This window comes from Hippopotamus amphibius, chromosome 8 (genome assembly GCF_030028045.1).
Source record: "Hippopotamus amphibius kiboko isolate mHipAmp2 chromosome 8, mHipAmp2.hap2, whole genome shotgun sequence".
NCBI classification, from domain to species: domain Eukaryota; kingdom Metazoa; phylum Chordata; class Mammalia; order Artiodactyla; family Hippopotamidae; genus Hippopotamus; species Hippopotamus amphibius.
Window position 1 is genome coordinate 66,052,258 of NC_080193.1, and position 20,780 is coordinate 66,073,037.

Sequence of the window (20,780 nt, forward strand, 5' to 3'; positions counted from 1 at the left end):
GAGATTAGCATTTGTGGTCCATCACAGGGCAATGCTGGGAGACCTGGAAGAGAGCTGAGCCCCAAAGCCTCAGCCCGGGGGGAGGGCACCAAAGCTCGTGGTTTGATCTTCGTATCTCTCCCTGGATGGCCCGCTTGTGTCTTATCAGCTGTCATTCTTATTTGTCCTCCTCATAAAGGTTCTGGGAGCTATTTCCTGCTTCTGATGATGTAGGTGGTTTGATACTTTTGAGAATACATGAGTTGGGACAGGCCACCTTCATAGATTATTAGTGGTCACACTGAGAGCATCTAGGTCTAGGTGAGAAGCTAGCCCAGGGTGGTTCGATGACTTACCTTGCCCATAGGTGGCAGAGCTGCGATGAGGTTACACAGCTCTGATTCCCGGTCCAGTGCTTATCCCATTTTGGCCTTAGCCCTTGAAATGAGGACCATGTCAGCCCTAAAGAATTTGTCTAGAATGTGTTGGGAGAAAGATTATATTGTCTCCTTCCCGCTGCCCCTGTGTCCCTCTGTGCTCAAGGGGTCTAAGGACAGGTGCTCTTCCAGGGCAGTGCTGTGTGACAGAAAAGTATGCACTTTATTATTATTTTTTAATACTTAATTTTTTAATTTTATTTTTTTGACTGAAGTATAGTTGATTTACAATGCTGTGCCAATCTGCTGTACACCAAAGTGACTCAGTTATACAAATATAGACATTCTTTTTTTTTAATATTCTTTTCTATTATGGTTTATCACAGGAGATGGAATATAGTTCCCTGTGCTATACAGTCGGACCTTGTTGTTAATTCATCTTGTATATGATAGTTTACATCTGCTAATCCCAAACTTACGGTCCTCCCTGCCAACCCCCTTTCCATTGGCAACCACAAGTCTGTTCTCTATGTCTATGAGTCTGTTTCTGTTTTGTAGATAAGTTCATTGGTGTCATATTTCATATTCCACTTATAAGTGATATCATATGGTATTTGTCTTTCTGACTTACTTCACTTAGTATGATAATCTCTAGTTGCATCCATGTTGCTGCAAATGGCATTATATCATTCTTTTTTATGGCTGAATAGTATTCCATTGTATATATATGTACCACAGCTTCTTTTTTTTTAAAATTAATTAATTAATTAATTAATTATTTTTTTGGGGGTACACCAAGTTCAATCATCTGTTTTTATACACATATCCCCGTATTCCCTCCCTCCCTCGACTCACCCCCCCACCCTCCCTCGAGTCCCCCCCACCCTCCCCGTCCCAGTCCTCTAAGGCATCTTCCATCCTCAAGTTGCACTCCCTTTGTTATACAACAACTTCCCACTGACTATCTATTTTACAGTTGGTAGTATATATATGTCTGTGTTATTCTCTCGCTTCGTCTCAGCTTCCCCTTCACCTCCCGCCCCCTCCCAAACCTCGAGTTCCTCAGTCCATTCTCTGTATCTGCATCCTTGTTCTTGTCACTGAGTTCATCAGTACCATTTTTAGATTCCGTGTATGTAAGTTAGCATACAATATTTGTCTTTCTCTTTCTGACTTACTTCACTCTGTATGACAGACTCTAGGTCTATCCATCCGTCAATGGACATTTAGGTTGTTTCCAAAAAGCATGCACTTTCAAGTCAGACCTGTGAGTTAATGCTGAGACCTGGGCCAGTGACCCACCTGCTGAAGGCGTTTTTCTCACCTGCAACATGGAGCTCACGTCTGTTACTTCAAAAGCTTTTACTGGGGAGTAAAAGTCTAGGACATAGCAGATGCTCAATAAATATTAGTTTCTTTTCTGTCTTCTCCTTCTCTGTTTGCTTAAGGGAGAAGCCACATTATATATGGTATCAGAGGGGTGATGGTGCAGAGGTGGGCTGGAAGCAGAGTTGTAAGATAGGCAGCCCGGCGCTGGCATTGGCTCTCTTATTCCCCATCACCTCTCCAGTGCTTCTGTACTGTTGGAAATGTAAGAGAGAAATTAAGTGTAAGTAGAACTTGAACTTCATTTCACTGATTACCATTGGAACAAAGACATCTTTGTAATTAAAGGTGACCAGTGACCTGTTGACAGCTCATTTATTTCATTTCAAAAACCAGAATATTTTCTGAAAAGTGCCTGGAAATCCATTATTCACAGACCAGATCTTAACAGTTGGCATCAGAGTGAGCATGTGTAAACATGTTCTAAAAGAAGCACTTGAATGTTTAGATATAGACTGCACAGCACATCTTACTCTGAAAGTTTTGAAAATTAAAAAAAAAAATCACAATAGACTATGCTAATTCCTTAGAGAAGTTGCCTTAAGAAAAGGTAAGTGTAGTTTTGGAAATGTCTCTGATATAAATGATTCATGTCCTTATAATGTAACCCTTGGTCTTCATCCTTCCCAGGTGGGCTAAGGGCCCTTGGTTACTCATGGTACCTCAGAAATCACTGCCCCAGCCCATCACCTGTCAGGAGCAAGCCTGTGTCTTCAGGCTTTGAAATGAGAACAAAGTGCTGCACTACCATTCTGCTTCTCTTGTGATTTATACCACTTGTAGCTGTTGCTCATATGTCCCAGGGGAAGAGATGGCAGCTCCCCCATGTTAAACTTCTTGAGCCTTTCATGTTAAGTTGTTTAATATTTATGTGCCGAGGAACACAGCCACAAAATTGTTCCTGGAAACTGACATTCTAAGTTTATAAAATAGAAAAGAAAATATGCCTGACATATAGTCTTTTAGAAGTGGAAGTACCATTTTGGGGGGGAGGTTTCACTCTGGTATAATAATGTCCCTAATCCTCCTGCCAGAAATCTGACTGGAGGAGGAAAGCCATGAGTATTTTTTAGAACCATTGAAGAATTTTAAACTGCAAAAAAATGTTCAAAACTTAAGAGTAAGATGTGCTGTGCAGTCTCTATCTGTACATTTAAGTGCATCTCTTAGAACATGTTTACACAGGCTTGAAGCCAACTGTTAACATCTTGTCCGTGGATAATAGGTTTCCAAGCACTTTTCAGAAAATATTCTGGTATTTGAATTTTCTTATAAAATAGTTGAGTTGGTGTAAAAAGTTCGATAGAAACAGGATCTCCCTGAGCAGAGAAATAAGCCCAAACGATGTTCTGCTCAAAGGAAAAGGAGATATAGATCTCATAATACTGGTGTCAGAATTTTCTTGCTCCGTGGAAAACATCAGGTTGTGATTTAAATGATTTTTCACATTTTATCTGATTTAAATGGATGCGCAGACACGACCAGACAGGCAGGAAGATGTCCCGCGGAAACCTGAGGGTCTGCCCCCCGGGCCCCCGAGTTTACCTGTTACCTCCCCTCTGGAAGAGGTGGGAAGCACCGTGTGAGTGTCTTACGGGCTGCTCGCGGAAACACCCGGGCAGCCCCTGGCGCAAAGAGGGGTCCTGTAACGCTGGACTGGATCTGAGTCGGCTCGGGCCTTAGATCCCAGAAGCGTCATCACGGAGGATGTTCTCCTTTTCCGAGGGGAGAGGCACGTGTGAGGCCAAGCTGTCTTTCTTCACAGGCTGTGCTTCACAGTTTCGTTTGAACTCAGGAAAATCTTTGTAACCAAGACCGAGCCCCACACGGATTAGGCGCCGTCCGCCTGCCGCTCCGCGCGCACTGGCTGGAGCTTGTCTGGGGAGGGGAGGGAGGCGGAGATGCTTGTGGGGGGCGGGGGCGGGGGCGTGCGGGGTGCGGTGAGAGGCGGCAGCGCTGGCTTCTGTGGCAGCGACACCTGGTGGCGGAAGTTGAGAGTGAGACGAGCGAATTTGCCTGCGGGGAGGTCCTTTCCCACTTCAGTGACAGGCCAGAAAGGAAGCCATCACGCTTCTGCACCCCAGCTTCCTTGAGGTCTTTTCAGACTGGTAAGAAAATTAGGTCCTAATCAAAGGGAGCTCTGCTAATGCTAAAGATTAATTCTCTAGTCAGTGTTTTCCAGTTTCTCTAAGTAAGAGGTCTGAAGTGGAAATACTGGTCTCTTCTACCTATCACATGGCAGCGTTCCCAGTCACAGATGTGTTTAACAAGATTTGGGAGATGTATCTATTACAGTGCAGGTGGTTCGAAATTCACTCCCTTATTTTTTGAGCTAGGAATTCACTGTTAACATCTTTAAGTTGGGAAGTCCCTTTCAGTTCCCAAGCCCTGCATCGCTGATTTCTGGATGAGAAGGAATTGGGTTGAATGTGTAGGATATTGTATTTCCCAGAATATCCAGATGTTTCATCGGCTGAGAAAGGTGGGTGAAGTGGTATTTTAACCAGTCTGCCTTCTGCAGGGAAGCACCACACCGTTTCCTTCATCTTAGCAAGCTTACAGCTGGCATCCTGGTATCCGACTGGCATCCGTCAAGAAACCAGGACATCAAAAGTGACATAACTAACCACAAAAAATTAAACATGATGTTTCGTTTCAGGATGATGAAATTAACCAGCAGAGCCAGCTGGCTGAAAAGCTAAAGCAACAGATGTTGGATCAGGATGAGGTAAAGAATGCAATAAAATTTTTTTTTACAAAGTTCTTTTATGACTCTTTGTTGTTGATATTTGTTCCAGAAATTTAATTTGCAAAGAATTTTTAAAAATCACTGAATCATGTGGAAATTTCTTGGTAGATTTCCTTTCAGTGCCTGCTAAAAGCTGATTTTTACTGAGTTTAGAAAATAAATATCTGACATTGTAGAGCTCTGAGGTTTTGAGAGTGAGTAGCTGGTTGCTACACGGTCTATGAAGAGCAGAGACAGAGGAGCTTGGTAGTTGGGCCAGGATGATCCTGCTTCTTCATACCCAGGGCCCAGCACTCCTGGTTTGTACCATTTCTGACTTTTTTTGGCTTTGCAAATCAGACAGCTCAGTTCTTTGATATATGCTCTCCTGCTGTCTTGTAGGGAAAAAAAAAATACCCAAAAAACAAAACTAGAAGGTAGAGGAGAGGAAAGCAAAGAAGATAGGGGTCCAAATGCTCTGTTGGTATAATGTGATACAGTAACAAGGAGGCAGATTTTTTTCAGTCTCTCCCTGGATGGCATTCAGTTCTCCAGTAAAAGTGTCTATTGTATTGTGTTTTGCCAAGTATTTTACAAATAGGAACCTAAGCAAAGAACAGATAGCTAATCTGTCAAACATAGATGATTCATAATTCTCTTACCAAGGACATCTAAGTACGTTTTCTCTTTTGTGCTTTAGGGCGCTTTCAGCTTTGTTGCTAAAATGCTGTGGATTGGATCATATGAAACAATTATAGCAAACGGCTTCGGTTCATGGCCCCAGTCCAGCCCTCTTGTAGATGTAACTCTCTCTCTAACCATCTTCTTCTCTTCCTCTTTGTTTCCCTTCATCTCTCCAGGACAATGATTATGCCCTCTGCCCAGACACTTCCCTTGGCAGGAACCGTATTTAGTTGATTTCCCTCTTAACTATAGTGGTCTTCCATTTGCTTAGTTTTCCTGCCCTCTTCCTCCCATTCTGTAGCTTTTCATCTCCAACTTGGTAGGACTGCCTGTAATAACCTTTCCTTTTTGTTCCAGTTAAAACTCTTAATACTTTTAAGAGGAAAATCAGAAAATACAGTAAACACAAAAATAAAGTATTCATAAACTCAGTCATTCACTTTTAACGAGTGTTAATGTTTGGGGTATATTCTTCTATAATCCATGATGAATATTAAGAAAAATTAGTGACTGCCCTTTTACACGGTTTTGGTTGACTCTGAAATCGACCTGTTTACGGTGTGAAATAATGGTAATAGTAAAAAGGCATGTAAGTATTATTATAGTCCTTGGAAACTATTCCTCCTCATTCTTTGTTCAACATGTGGGATAGCCAACCAGCTACAAAGTATGCTGATTTTTGATGTGTAATCAATTCTTGGAATTAAGCCTATGCAACTGTAAATAAGAAAGAAAGAAAAATTAATTAAGAAAAAGAAATAGAGAGAAACATTTTCAAAACAACATGCTATTTTTTCATGTAGTATCTGGATATATAGTAGGGCTTCTAGTTATCTTGAGCTTTCTCAACATGTTTTCTTTTATCTGTTTTTTAAAAAATTACTTTATTTTGCATAGAGTACAGAACATAAACCTTTGAACATTGGATTCACCAGTTCCATGCCATTTAATTTCCCCAGCTTTTAGCTTCCACAAGGAGAGACTATGAGAAGATTCAGGAGGAGCTGACACGTCTGCAGATTGAAAATGAAGCAGCCAAGGACGAAGTGAAAGAAGTTCTCCAGGCCCTGGAGGAACTGGCTGTCAATTACGACCAGAAGTCACAGGAAGTGGAGGACAAGACCAGGGCCAATGAGCAGCTGACAGATGAGCTGGCCCAGAAAACGGTTGGAGCATTTGTGTGTTGGGGCCGGGACTTCCTCCGCGGTCAATCCTGTACTCGTATTGGTGTTTGCTGACAGACACTGTATGGCAAGGCAGTTGGCTGCATGGTTTTTCAGTGTTAGGCATAGATGCATTCTTTGAAATCCTCCAGTAATTGAAATACTTTGTGTAAGTGACGTGTCCACTCGCCCCAGAGCTACATGTCAGAACTGTTTTATATCTAGGGGATTTATGGCACCAGCAGGGATGCCTTGTGGGATCGTCAAGCCAGTGCAGACTTTGGAGCCAGAAAAATCCTAGTCAAAGATTTGACCTATTAGGCCTTAGTCAACACGTTTAAACTTGAGTATTCATTCCTCTGTCTGTAAAAATGGCGATAATAACATGTTCCTTTTGGGGCATGAGAATTAGTGATAGTTTACATGAAGCACTTAGATGGATCTGTGCATATGCTACAACATCAGCAAATAAATCTCAATATGTATCAGCAGGGAAGCGTGGAAGGGATGGATTTCACTCTTCTTGTTTACACCCTCCTGAGTGCAGTCCATTCCTTCCCCAGAGCTTCTTGTCCTGGCCCAGGACTGAGCTGTCCTGGTTAGTCTGTTGTCCTGTTTTTCAGCCAGTGCTTCAGTCTGCACGTTTCCTAATTTTCAGATTCTCCCCATGAAAGATGCTGCTGGTTCTGCACAGTGAGCTAGTGGCAGAGAGCCAGTGAACATTTGGTGAGGTGGCTGGTGGTGGGATGAGTCCATTTTGTCTTTTTCTACTTGGAAGATGGGTGGTGAGAAGCTGAGGGGCTGTAACTGGCTGCCCTTGGCACCTCGGCCCGATGGCCTGGTATCATGGAATTGTGCCCAGTCTGCTTTGTGGAAAACAGCCAGTCCTCCTGGGCAAGGAGAAGTAGCAGATGGTGCAGGAAAGCTCTGATCTGCTGACCGTAGAGCTAACAGAGAAAGCTCCTTACTCCATACATTCAGCTGCACGAAGGAAGAATTTTTTAATGTCTCCCAAGATGGGAACTGCTGCTTCTGTGGATTTTGAAAACAAAATGAAATAAGCAGGGGCAATGGCAAAATAAAAAACAAAACCGAAACCAGAGAAACAAACCAGAAGTCACATAGGAAAGGAGACATCTTTTCCCTGCTTACTGTTTTCTATAAGATTCTTTAACTAGTCCTTGGTATTATTTGCTTCCCAAAACAATGAAATGTTTTCCATAATATAAGTTTTATTTTCTGTCAAACCAAAGTACTACTATACTGGTTTAGAGTGCTATTTTTAGACAGATCATTAAAAATCCTCTAGTAAAAGTGCTCTAGTAAAATAGCTGCATATGGAAGAATTACATAAATGTCTTCTCATTAACCTCTACAACTCCATAATTTAGGGAAATTATTTTCTTTGTTGGCTGAGTTAATACCAAAAGATGGCTATTCTGTTGATGCTGAGAGTTTAAGTTGGCTAGTTAAAAATATATACATTTTGGTAACATAAGTGAAGAGTGGGAAAGAGATGGATTTGTTCATGTTTGGCAGTAAAATGGAGCTGCTGATAAATGTTAAGAAGCCGTCTCCTGTTGAACCAGACCAGTTTTGAAAAGAAGTGAAGAGTGTCCAATTAGACTTCACTGTGAAGATTAGAAGACTTTTTCTAGGTCATTTTCTAAACTCACTAGTGTTCCATTGGGCCTTCCAGACCCATCTATTATGAGATCAGATGGGAATTTGGAAATGGTCCCAGGGAGCAGGTTTGTTTGGAAGTGGAGGGTGGGGGGGATGTTTGCAGGTATGTTTTGACCCTGGAGAATGTGGACCGAAATAGAATGTCTGGTAGGTAGGACAATGTGATTACACATTATAAACCCAAGAACTCCTTTTGGCCTTTATTTGTTTTTAATAACTTATTTCACTGACCTGGAAATTGTCATCTGATATGCAGACAAATGACATATCAGGCCAAGACAAATTCCTGTTCTTATCAGAGAACGTGGTGCTATACTATAGTTGGACTTAAAAGGACTCTTGTGTCGAAATCACATGAAATGATAAAGGAACTCCATCGTACATTAGGTTGTTATTCTTTGGAGAGCTGTTTGTGTGAAATTGATGGGCAACCCTTTTAATTTGTTGTTAAAATGTGTTCTGCAGACTACATTGACAACCACACAGAGAGAGCTGAACCAGCTGCAAGAGCTTAGCAATCACCAGAAAAAGAGGGCTACCGAGATCCTGAATTTGCTGCTGAAGGATCTGGGGGAGATAGGAGGAATTATTGGCACCAATGATGTGAAGACTGTAAGCCAACCCTTCTTTTATCCTCTCTACCTGCTCTTGTAATAGCCTGATTCTAAGCAAGCCAGGTCTGTATTTTATTCCCCTAAGTATCCAGTGCTTAGCACAGTGTTTTGCATCTGCCATGTATGTGCTTGATAATATTTGAATGAATGAACGAAGGGCTGATTGAATGACTAACTAAATGATTGCTTAAGGAGGACGAAAAAATTTACCTTTCAAGTATAGGAAATATCCTCAAGTCTTGGCTGGCCTTATGTAAGTTGGTTTATTTCTCAAAATTACACGCCAGTGTCACAGAGGTTTGGAATTGGATAGATTAAGCAAAACTTATACTCTCAGAAATGTTTCTCCTTTTCTATGAGAATCCAACAGAGTGAAAAATCCCCAACCAATCAGTATGAATTAGGAGAGCTTTCAGCTGGAAGTAATAGGATTCTAACAGTGGCTTAAAAAAATAAAGCCACATTGAATTATTCACAATATGAGAAGCCTAGAATCTTGTTATTCAGGTTGTAATCTCCATCACCTGGGAACTTGTTAGAATTATAGACTCTCAGGCCCACCTCAGACCCACTGAATTAGAATCTTCATTCTAACAAGATTTCCCAGGTCATTCTCATGCTTCTAGGAAGTCTTAGAAGCAAAATTTGGTTTGGTGCCGTTTCTCAACAATGTCAGGGATCCAGGCCTCTTCTTTATTTCCTTTCTGCCTTCCTCAGCCTATTACCTTTTCACATCAGTAGATTTTTGTCTCATGGTAGCAAGATAGGTTTTACAGCACCAGTTATCACATCCTTACACAACCACATCCAAGGCGGGGGGGCTGCAAAGGCAGCCAGCTTTCATCCAGGAGGGAACTATAATCCCAGAAACCCCCAATAGACATCCCCTTATACTTTATAAAGATGAGAATTGGGTCACATGGTCACCCCAAACTGCAAGGGAAGCTGGGAAAGCAAAGAGAACTAGTATTACTATAACGGGCTTAAACTAACTATGATTAACCCCTTGGGTGGTGTACATTGGTGTCACAGATAGCAAGGATGTAAGGGAGATGGGGAGAAAGAAGGTGGTATAAAGTTGTCTGTGAGTTAGGAATAGAGAGAAAAGAGAATAAACAATGTTATCATCCAAGAGCAATTAACAATTTGCCATAGTATAGAGAGGACACTGGAAAATAAGATAGTGACATTAAACAAAATAGCTTTACTGAAGTATAGTTGACATAAGTAAGCTGCACATATTTAAAGTATACAGTTTGAAAAGTTTTGACATATGTATACACTCATGAAACCATCCCCACAATAAGATAATGAACACGTCTGCCGCCTCCAAAAGTGTGTGGGGCTATTTCTGGTCTCTCTAGTCTGTTTCAGTGATCTAATCTTTATGCCTGTACCACACTGTTTTGATTACCGTAGCTTTATATGAACTCAGCACCTTCTGTGGAGTAGCCATTGATTAAACGTGTGGATTTTATCAAGGCAGGGAATAGTGTTACAGTATTCAGCTTCCACCTCACAGGTCCCTTAAACCGAATTCTTGGAGTTTAGCCCTTCAGCCTTTAAAGGGCCAGATTCTACATCAGTCTGCTTTGTGGGAACACCCAGGTTTTGAGTTGGGGTTGTTAAATACTAGAGAAGCCTCCCCAAATTACTTTCGTTTATTGACACTTCTGGGAAACACTGAAAGCCCTTCTTAGATGGTATAACAGATCTAGGTTTAGAGTATATGACTTCTTGTAAACCCAGTCGTTCTTTCATGGAATCTCTAGTGTAACTGAATATTTCATGAATCTTTGCAAATGAATCTAATTTTAGCATAGAATTATCAGGTACTATAAGATTAACCCTATTAAGTTTCAGTTTGGTGATTTTATATTTGAGGATTTATTTTTAGAAGCATATGTTGGTGTTGAGCTATAAACTTCTGTGACTGGGGTGATTAAATGGCCATTGCGATATGATGGCACAGTTGATTTATGGGACGTTGGCGCCTGCTGCTGATAACGATAAAAGAAGATATTTTTATGCTAAGTTCTAAAATAGAGCTGATGAAAAATGCTAATGAAATCAAGGAGTGTCTGGGTGCTTCGAAATTTAAAAAAAAAGAGTCCTTACCTTTGGGAATATGAAGTATGATTGAGATTATTTTTAAATACTTTCAATGTTTTTAAGATATTTTTGGATTCCAGACATTGGATGCCCTAGTTAATTTCGTTGATAACTAGTTAATTTCATTGATAACTTTGACTTATGTAGCATCATATTCTTAATCATTCTGTGTTTTTTTTCCCCCTGACACTTATGATTTAATCATTAGGGCAATGGGAACTAAAGGGGAAGGATTGTGTGACTTTGGGCACATTACTTCTCTGGGTTTCATTTTGCTAATTTGTAAAATGACAAGATGAGTCCAGGTTATCTTGAAGGTGGTCAGCTCAGGAATTGCATGACTTATGTGTATATTTCTTAGATCTACCATTGTGGGTATAGATACTTTTCTTACTGGTTATGACTATTCAATTGATATAATTCTTTTGATCTAAAAAAATGAGATCAAGGAAATCTTTTTCAGTCATCTTGTATTTTTATTCCTAAAATCTTGTTCCGTCCCTACAAAGCCCCTCCTGGTAGTGCTCTGGGGTGAGAGGGAAAGATAGCTGTTGGAGTCTCCCTCAGTCCTCAGTTCCAAGATATAATAGGCCTGAACAGCAAGGAAACAGAAGAACCCATATTTCTCTAGCTCAGTCATGTCTGGAAACATTTTCAGAGCCCAGGCAATAGTTTAAGTCAACAAAACAAGACGAGAGCAGCAAATGACGCGATGAGCCTCGTGTTGACTTTATCCAGGTTTGTTAGTGAGCCTCCCCTTCTTTTCATGTTCCGGTATCACCGTTCTTTCTTTAAAACAAAGATTTCCAGATTCCTAGCCACAAGCAGAATAGCAGGTTGAGGGAGAGTCAACGGAATGGATTAGATTCGCTGCCTAATTTTCTTTCAACCTCCGGTCTGGCTGAGGTGGAGGTGAAGAAGTTTGAGCAGGTGACAGAGAGCTCGGGCCCTGGCTGCATCATGCACCTGGCTATGGCTGGGCCAGAGATGCAGATAAAACGGCTCCAGGGGCTTCCCAGTGGTCAAGACTCTGCGCTTCCACTGCAGGGGGTGCAGGTTCCATCCCTGGTCTGGGAACTAAGATCCCACATGCTGCGCAGTGGGCACCTCCCCCCCCAAAAAAAGATGGAGCAAAATAAATTAATTAATAAAAAAAATTGCTCCAGATCCTGGGCCTGAAGTCAACCCTCATCCCTGATAGCTCCCTTCCCATCCGCATCTTCCACACAGCCTGGGGTCTGCTGGGGCTAGGGTCTGAGGTCCAGTCCCCAACCAGAAAGGTGGCTGGGGTCCCTGCTCCCCGAAGGGCTTGCTTCTTCCGTTCCCTCCTGTCCCTCAAGCTCTTGGAAGCAACTGCGTCATACCTTAGCTCTGTACTGCACTTACAAATAAAACTGACATTTCTGGGCACTTTTTGTTTTTAAAGAATTTTTTTTAAGTCCCATTTTGACTTTTAGGTCTTCGAATGTGAACAGTCACCTCACTTACTTTTACTTGACCTAGAAATGGCACCTTGCACAGCTGCTCTATGCTCTAGAGTCATGCAGTGGGGGATGGTGGTGACTCCTTCTATACAGGCAAGATGGAAGGGAAGGCAGCCTCTTCTGCTGGGTTAGTCATCCGTACTGGATCTCACAGTCTACTCTGTACGTTGGAGTCATTGTCAGACCCAAGTGAGAGTGATGAAATAGTATTGTAATAGCAAACTCTGATTCTTCTTTTTGAAATAACACTAAACTGGAATTACTGAAAATTCTGAACTTAACGTGACTAAATATATTAACTCATAAATGGTAAGAAACCTTACAGTTAAAACCATTTGTCTGGAGTATTGTGTTTTTTCCATCAGATGTGGATTCAGAATCTCCTTTTAGACTCTTAGGACAAGTGTAGGCTTCAGAAGTTATGGTTCTGGTTTGGGGGAAGAAATGTCCAGCTCTCACTTTGGAGGAAGCCCATTATTGTAAATTTTTTTTTTTTAACTCCTCCCCGATTCACATGGGACCTGGACATAGAATACAAGGTGTTCTCATCTAAGGAAAGCCTTAGAGGAGGAGGTGTTTGTTCCCTTCTCAACATGCACCATGGTATTGGATTATAAAAGGAATGTAATGAGGAGTGGTGTTGGTAGGCAAATTGTTTGGCAGTCAGAAATGTGAACTGATGAGCAGGAAACTTCATCAAGGTAAGATGGAGTCAGATATCAATACTTGTGGATTTTCTTGCTGTTAACATAGATTCTGCATTGTGTGGGTGGACCCTGGGGTCATTTAACAAATACTGTTGTGGAATTTTTAGGGGAAGGTTGACACCGAATTACAGGCACTCAGCACTGTCCAGTGTACTTCCTATCTGCTACCAATTTTCAGGGTTGATACACGATTCCACATTCCTAGCTCTTAATTTTCCTGGAAAAAATAGTCATACGATGAGTGAATGACGACAGTAATGACAAAAGTGGGCGGTGTACTGTGGACCATCAAAAAACCATAGTTGGAATCATTGTTTTAGAAGCAAGTGAAGCCTCCGTCCCTGAGCTGGGTACTGGACAGGGCTCTTGTTTTCTCCTGAGGTATTAGGATGCCCTCTGGTGGTTAAACAAAATATGCATGCAGTTACTTAGCTCCTTTGGTCAGTTGCCCTTCAAGACCATCTCTGCGTCTCAGCAAATGGGTTTTTAATCCCAAGTATCTTGCTGCAGTGTTTGTTTCCAGTAGAACTCTGAAAATTAGACAACAGATATTGAGATGGTACAGGAATGCTGGTTGTCAGAATCTTTTCTTCTAAAGATGGATTTAGACTGTTATTCTCAGGTGATCTTAAATAAGCTAGATTCCTGGGTGCTTGGAAGGGACAGTTGTGTAGAGGCAGGAAAACAGAGTTGTAGTAATGAGAAGTTAGGCAGGAAAATTTTCATCCAGAGGTACTTTTGGTGATAGCACATTCTTAATCATTGGATTTTTTGTTTAATCGAGGATTATATAGAAAGTCCTTTTTATTTCAGCCCTTGCTTATAGAAACGTATTCAAGCTATTAGACTGCTGTCTCTCTGGATAGCAGGCTACAGAGAACATAACTGAAATTTTGATTTGACTTCTTGTAGGGACTCAGAGTCACCTTGGGAACACTGGGCTTTGCTGCTCTTCCAGAAATGTAAGGTGTCAGACGTGGAGTGGAACACCTCTTCAGAGTTATCTCTCTTTAAAATGTCAATGTCTTTTTCTTCTGATATCATCTCTTTTATCCTAAAAATCAATTGTAATGAAAAACCTGGTTAATGAAGATTATATTGGTAGAGGTTTTTAATTGGAATTTTTACCCGAGGTTTCAGAGAACGTAGGGTTGAACATACAGTACTTTTTAGAGATCATTCTCAGCTTGTGGTCCTACGATTAGGGATCCTTAACCAGAAATTCACAGACATCTTGAGGATCCATGGTCAGGTTTCACGGGCCCCGTGAATCTCTGGAAATTGTAGTCATAGTTGAGTGTGTTCCCTCCTGTGCTCAGTTGGCAGATGTGAATGGAGTCATTGAAGAGGAATTCACCATGGCCCGGCTGTACATCAGCAAGATGAAGTCGGAGGTCAAATCTCTGGTGAACCGCAGCAAACAGCTCGAGAGCGCCCAGATGGACTCCAACAGGAAGATGAATGCCAGTGAGCGGGAGCTGGCAGCGTGCCAGCTGCTCATCTCCCAGGTGGGCCACCCCTTTCTCCCTCATTTCACACCCTTGTGCTCTAAAAATCTGCTTCCTCCTTGCTCTTACTGAGGCTGAGGGTACATAATTGGGAGAGTTGATAGGCTTTGCTTTACCTAAGACGTGTCCGTGGCCTCCCAGGCAATGACAGCCCAGGCTTATTCTTAAGGCTAGGTTTAGTGAATTCTGTGAATTACATGAATTCCCTTCAGTCCCTTTTCAAAGGATGTGTCTATGTGTCTTTATCTAGCTGTTTATGGGTAAGTGGATAGGTAGGTAGGTAGGTAGATACGACAGGTAGAGATATGTAATGAATGGACACGATTGGGTGGCATCTAAAACTCCTGTCAGCTAAGGCAACATTCTCTCATCTTTTAATCTCTACCACAGGTCCAATTTAATATGGGACAACAGAAACTACCACCACTACTACTATTATTAATAGTAGTAGCAGGTAACATTTTACTAAGTGCTTGCAATGCACCATATACTGTGCTAAGCACTTTACATGCATTCTCTTACTCGATCTTTAAAAAAATCCTAATGGGCAGGTTTTATGATTGTTCCTGTTTTTTAGATAAGGAAAGTGAGACTTGAAAGATTAAATATACTGTCCAAACTCATACAGCCAGTGAAAGGCAGACTCAAACCAAACTCGTGTGAACTCAAAGCCTTGAAGGGATCTTCAAGCCCCTGGGGCACACTTCATTCTCTCAGTGAGTCAGGCTACTCTTCTTCCCATTAGAACGGCATTTTCATTTTAATAAGGTGGTTTCAGAACAGTAGCCTCGTTTCTGAATACGATATGTGAATTTGGTGTTTGGGCTTGAGGCTTCTGTGAGTGGTCCGGTGTGTGCTGCTCACTGCCTTAGTCCAGGCGTTAAAACAGCTCAAGTCAGTTCGGGGAAACAGATACCAGCATGGAATGGCGCATCAGACAGTGCTTTTAAACATAGGAATGTGTCATCATAGGAGCATCTCCAGCCTCCTTGTCTCCTACCATAATCATCTAAGAGATGTTAATTAAAACATCAAGGTTCCATTTTATAAATAGCATAATAAGCAAAGATGTATTAATATTTAACAGATTATTCAGTGCTCGTGTGTGATAGTGAAATTTATATACATTGTTGAGAAAAGTGTAATTTGGTCAGTCCTTTTGGAAAGCACCTTGGGAATCAAAAACCATAAAAATATAAGTATACTTTGGTCCAGTAATTTCACTTACAGCATTTTTTATTGATAATGAAAATGGAAAAATTTTCATTTCCTATGGTATTATCATTCCCTGATTAAAAATATTAGCACTTACATGGAAGATGTTGAATGCAGTATTACTTTCATTTTAATAAAATAAATTAGCAGCTATCTATTGAGAGATTAATAACATAAAGGGACATGAAAGGATATGCAGCTCTTACAAAAAACTTATAAAACCCAGCCATTTGGAAAGTATAATTATATAAAGTTAAGTAAAAGTGAAAATGCTGAATTACAGATCTATGCTATGCCTGCAATTTTGTAAAATATGCATTCATATAGATGAGACCAGGAATAAAGGGGGAAATAGTTGATAAATCAGAGTGGTTTATGGGTGAAATTTACACCACTTTTTCTGGATATGCTTTACTATTTGACATTTTTATAATGTATAAAAATTGAGAAGAAAAGTGATACACGTTAGGGCGCAGTGCACCTCAAGTCTGATTTCCAGATCACCTATTACACTGAGAGCATGTGCTCCTGGGTCACCCGGCCCTGAACATTTGGAGGCCAAGGCAAGAGCACAGAGGCCCCATGGCCTGCAGCCACTGTCACTCCTTCCATCTGGACATGCCAGCCTCCATGTCCAAGTCAGGTGCCTTCTGCACGTCCTGTGAGCTGATGGAAATGTGTAAGTGTGTCAGCTGGTAACCTGTGTAAATGGATCATAGACGCTGCACTGCTGGTTCCGGGGGTGGCCCGAGAGCCACTGGAGTAGGGAGTTTCTAGGTTCCCAGACTCCCTGTGATCTAGAAGAGGATGTGGGCTCCAGGTGGGCAGACTCCCTTGGCATATGAACTTTACTCAGTGGAATGGGGTGCAGCCAGGGGACTGCCCAAGTGGGATGCTCTGACGTGTGGGACCCAGGACGGGGGCCGCAGTTGCCCAGATCTTAGAGTGGCACTCACTCTGGGCATATGAGATCGGAGTCGAGACTATTAGGATGGTTTGGAGTTAAAGGATAACTGTGTTAGTTAGACAGTGCCTTCTGCATTAGCAACAAATACAGGTTTCCATTAGGTGCTATTTTGTACTCTGCTGCAGTTTACACAGAGCCAAAGATGCAGTCATTATTGCCTGGGGTTCAAAAGTGAGAGAAACCTTGGCTCTTTATTTTCTGACACGATCTGAGGAATCTGACAAAAGATTTCCAGCTAAAGTGCTATCGTCTCCTCTGTGTACAGTCATCCTTGTCAGCAAAAGCTATGCTTATAAAACAGTTGCTCCAACAGAGTCCCGTTTCCCAGAGGTTATTTCATTAGATTCGAGCTCAATCTCCAGGGTCTTCCTGCCTATACAGGAACTCAGTAGATCTGGAGGGGAAAGTGTTTGCATATTTCCATCTTCCTGGAAGTCACTGCTGTCCCTATTCAGTCACGAGCTCTTATCGTTCATTCATTCATCCACACCGTCATTATTCATTAACTCTGTACTCTCATGGAGCCACGTGGGGAAGAAATAGATAAGTAGAAGTTAGGTGCTGTAAGATAATGTTGGGCCCGAGTGATAAAGATCCAGCCAGGACCATGTGTGGGAGGGTGTTCGGGAGAGCTTCCTAGGGAGAGGAAAATATAAACGCAAAGTCCCTGAGACAGGAATTGTTGTGTCTAAGAGACAGAAAAAGAAAAGACATAATATCTGAATTCCAAAGATGAAACCCAGAGGTGCAGATGCAGGGCTTCAAAGGATGAAACCCTCAGCCTTGGCATTTTCCCAGCCTCTTTCTCTCTAGCACACTCTGCTTTCTACAGGGAGGAAACCCAGCTTGGGCTTTGGTATGTCACTTAGGAGGTTGGTAAGGAAGGACGTGGTCATGAGCAGGTCTGTAGAGAATGAAGCAGAGAAGCACATGGAAGAAAAAGGACAGATCCCCAATAAAGGGCAGAATATGCACCATTTGGGTGCTGAGACTCAAAAAAGGACTCAAGGACTCCTCCTCTCTTGCGTTTTCCCATCGGACAGTCCTGGGCAAACCATTGACTGTTCCCTTTTATCTGTTTGCTTGTTTAAAGCATGAAGCCAAGATCAAATCCCTGACAGACTACATGCAGAACATGGAGCAGAAGAGGAGGCAGCTGGAAGAGTCCCAAGACTCGCTCAGTGAAGAGCTGGCCAAGCTCCGAGCCCAAGGTAAGTAGTTGACCCCTTTATAGGTGTCTGACTCTCAGCCTAAATCAGACACTCTCTAGTTGGCTGGACTCATGGTATTTAATTTTGCTCAATTAAAACATTTCTAGGCCTACTGAAAACTATGGCATAATTGGGGGGGGGGGGAGGAGAAAAAAGAGAATCGTCTAGAAGACTGCCCCCACCCCGTGTCTGCTCTTCTTCCCATTTTCCCTCAGTCCACCCTGCTGCCCAAGTCAGAATCCTCTCCCTTCTTCACCTCCTGTGCCCGGTCTGTCACCAGGGCCTGTCCATCCGACCTGCCAGGTGCTCCTCTGGTTCTGCTCACCTCCGTCTTCGTTGTCGCCCTCCTTAATCCTAACTAAGAATTGTGGCCACGTCCATCTGCCGAGGGGCCCGCCCCCAGCCTGCTCTAGGCTGACTGCTGTGCAGTCCAAGGGAGGATTCCAAAATCAGGTTCTACCTTGTGTCCAGCGCCAGGCCTCTGACCCTTCTATGGTGTTCTCTTGCTCTGAGTATGAAGCCTGAACTTGCACCCATGGTTAACCGTCATCCCCCATCCTTTGAACAAGCTCTTCCTTTGCCAGGAAGTCTCCTGATCCCCTTTGTGGAGGAAAGTGCCCAACACATAGGAAGTACTCAGTAAATGTGAATAAATAGAAGAGATTTGAGAGAAACGACTAGAAATGTAGAAACCAGACAGGATTAAGAATGCAGGTGCTGTGGTGAAATGGGAACACAAAAATCATGTTACGAGTTGCAATGAAAACTGGTAGAGTCCCTTTGAAAAGCATTTTGAAAACACATATAATAATTCCAATGCTTTTCATATCTTTTGCTCCTCAAATCTCAGATATTCTTTGCAGAATTACTTATATCAGTGAAAAAAAAAAAAAAGGAAGTCACCTAAATGCCCAGCAGTTACATGAATGATAGTATGTTGTTTAAAAGAACGATTTTTTTCATCTTGGAGATGAAGTACATGAAGGCCATGCAGCAGTGCTTACAGTGCGTTAGATTAAACATCATAATGTGTAATTTTATCTCTACTGTGGTTATAACATTTAAAAATCAATAGATGCTTGTGTTCCAAGGCCTATAAATTAATATTTGAAAGGAAAATGGTTTTGATGGGGTAATAGGATTGGCGATGATACTATCCTTTTTTATTTCCTTTACTGTTGTATAGTCATTTGCTCAGCAAATACATTTTGCTTCAAATGCCAAGGTAAATTAATAAAGGGAACACACCCACCCCTGCTATGACCTTGCAAGGTTTTCTTTATGTGATAAGGGATGTTAGGAATAGAATGCTCCACCCCAAATTTGACATAGAAAAGAACTTTTCCCTCTGGTAAATGGCTTCTGCAATGGTGTCACGGAGTAGAAACAAAATCAAAGCAAGAAGAGCTGAAATAAAGTGAAACAGACCAGAGAGAATGCTTACTGACTTGAATGTCACTGTAGTAAGCCCTTTTCCTCCCTCCACCGTGGGCTGCCCAGTGCCTGCTATGCTGGGGGAGGGCCACTGACCAAGAGTAGGCTGGGACTGGTCCCCGCTCCCAGAGGTGTGCCGCAGAGCAGCCCTGCCCCCGATACGAGGCGTGGTCTTCCTGTTCGGTCTGGAGAGTATTATTGTATATCTCTGTTTTTGTTGTGCTTGTCCTTAGATTGTTTTCCTGCTCCAGATTCTTAGAGAATACCCATGGGAGGTAAATAGCTCTTTCTGAAACTCTAATAGTGGCACGAGTCCAAACGCCACTGATATGTGCAGAGTGCACGATCACTGACAAAGCACGTCCATGTGCCCTGCGCAGGAGTAGCTCACCAGGCCTGGCAGGGGAGCAGTCCTCCGAGGCGTGAGGTGACAGCCAGGTCCGTTCCAGCGTGACTGCTCCAAGTTAGCACTTCCCTTCCAGTTGCCACTCTCCCTGAAAGACTTCCACAACCTCCCAGGAGAGATCAGCCTTGATTTAAAAAGCCGGAAGTCCTCCATCAGACGCACGTTCCTTTAAACCATGGTTGAACTTAAGATAAGCTGATGTTTCATCCCCTTCTTTTTTGGTTTTCTAATTTTTACCTTTGGGTGGGAGTCCTACCAGTTAAATCTTAAATCATCATTTAAAATTCAAAACAGAAAAAATGCATGAAGTCAGCTTCCAGGATAAGGAAAAGGAACATCTGACCCGGCTGCAGGATGCTGAGGAGATGAAGGTGTGTATGCAACCCCTTCCAGGAGCCCAGCACGCATGTGGACTGGATTTCCTTGATCTAGGAAAATCCAATTCCTTCTGAGCTGGGTGTGGCTGGGTAGGAGGGAGGAGGCGGGACCGGGGCTGGGCATCAGAGCTGCTCTCAGAGGGTGGCCGGGCTTAGAAATGAGATGGAGGTGGAGGTGTCCAGGAACCCTGAGGTGTGTGTAGATAGTCGTTATGTTGCATTAGTACATTACTTTCCCCGTTCATGACCAAGAGGGAGAGAGCACACCTTCCAGTCACTGCGTGGGGCCACTCAGCTCAACTTCTGCAGAAATGGTCGCCCCTACTTTGAATGGAAGGAAACATCATTCCCCTCTTTTAAAGAAACAGCCCAAGTTTGAGTTTTCATTTTAAACATAGAGATCTTTATTTGTGGTCACATTTTAAACAGAAAAGGAAATATGGGGAAGATAATTGGGAAATAAGATTTTTAGATGAATAAAATGAGATAGGAGAAAATGTAGAACTTTTGATTAGTTTTAGGCAAACCCCTCTCCTGGGTTCACATCACTTTTGTGGAAAGGTCTCCTTCGCACATTGCTATAAATCCATGCAGTGGGCAGGACCGGGAAATTATCTACATTTTACAGGTGAGGAAGTGCAGCTCACACAGGTTCCATGGCTTGTCTGAGGTTGCCTAGGTGGTAAGAGGTCTGTGCCCTCTGACTGACCTGGCGAGAGAAGCTGTGTGGCTCAGGTGAGCT

The 20,780-nt window shown here is 42.4% G+C and overlaps 1 protein-coding gene across 2 annotated transcripts in view; it reads left to right on the forward strand.

The window, feature by feature from the left end:
- The window catches only part of KIF5C (kinesin family member 5C), a 153,498-nt gene that overhangs the window by 105,037 nt on the left and 27,681 nt on the right, over window positions 1-20,780 (forward strand). The window contains exons 13-19 of one of the 2 annotated variants that reach the window (XM_057745259.1): window positions 4,402-4,470; window positions 6,114-6,320; window positions 8,469-8,615; window positions 8,677-8,680; window positions 14,247-14,428; window positions 17,704-17,821; window positions 19,956-20,032. In XM_057745259.1, the coding sequence (XP_057601242.1) occupies window positions 4,402-4,470; window positions 6,114-6,320; window positions 8,469-8,615; window positions 8,677-8,680; window positions 14,247-14,428; window positions 17,704-17,821; window positions 19,956-20,032 (804 nt within the window). Of the gene's footprint in view, window positions 1-4,401; window positions 4,471-6,113; window positions 6,321-8,468; window positions 8,616-8,676; window positions 8,681-14,239; window positions 14,429-17,703; window positions 17,822-19,955; window positions 20,033-20,780 lie in introns of both variants that reach the window. The other variant, XM_057745260.1, reaches the window with a different exon arrangement.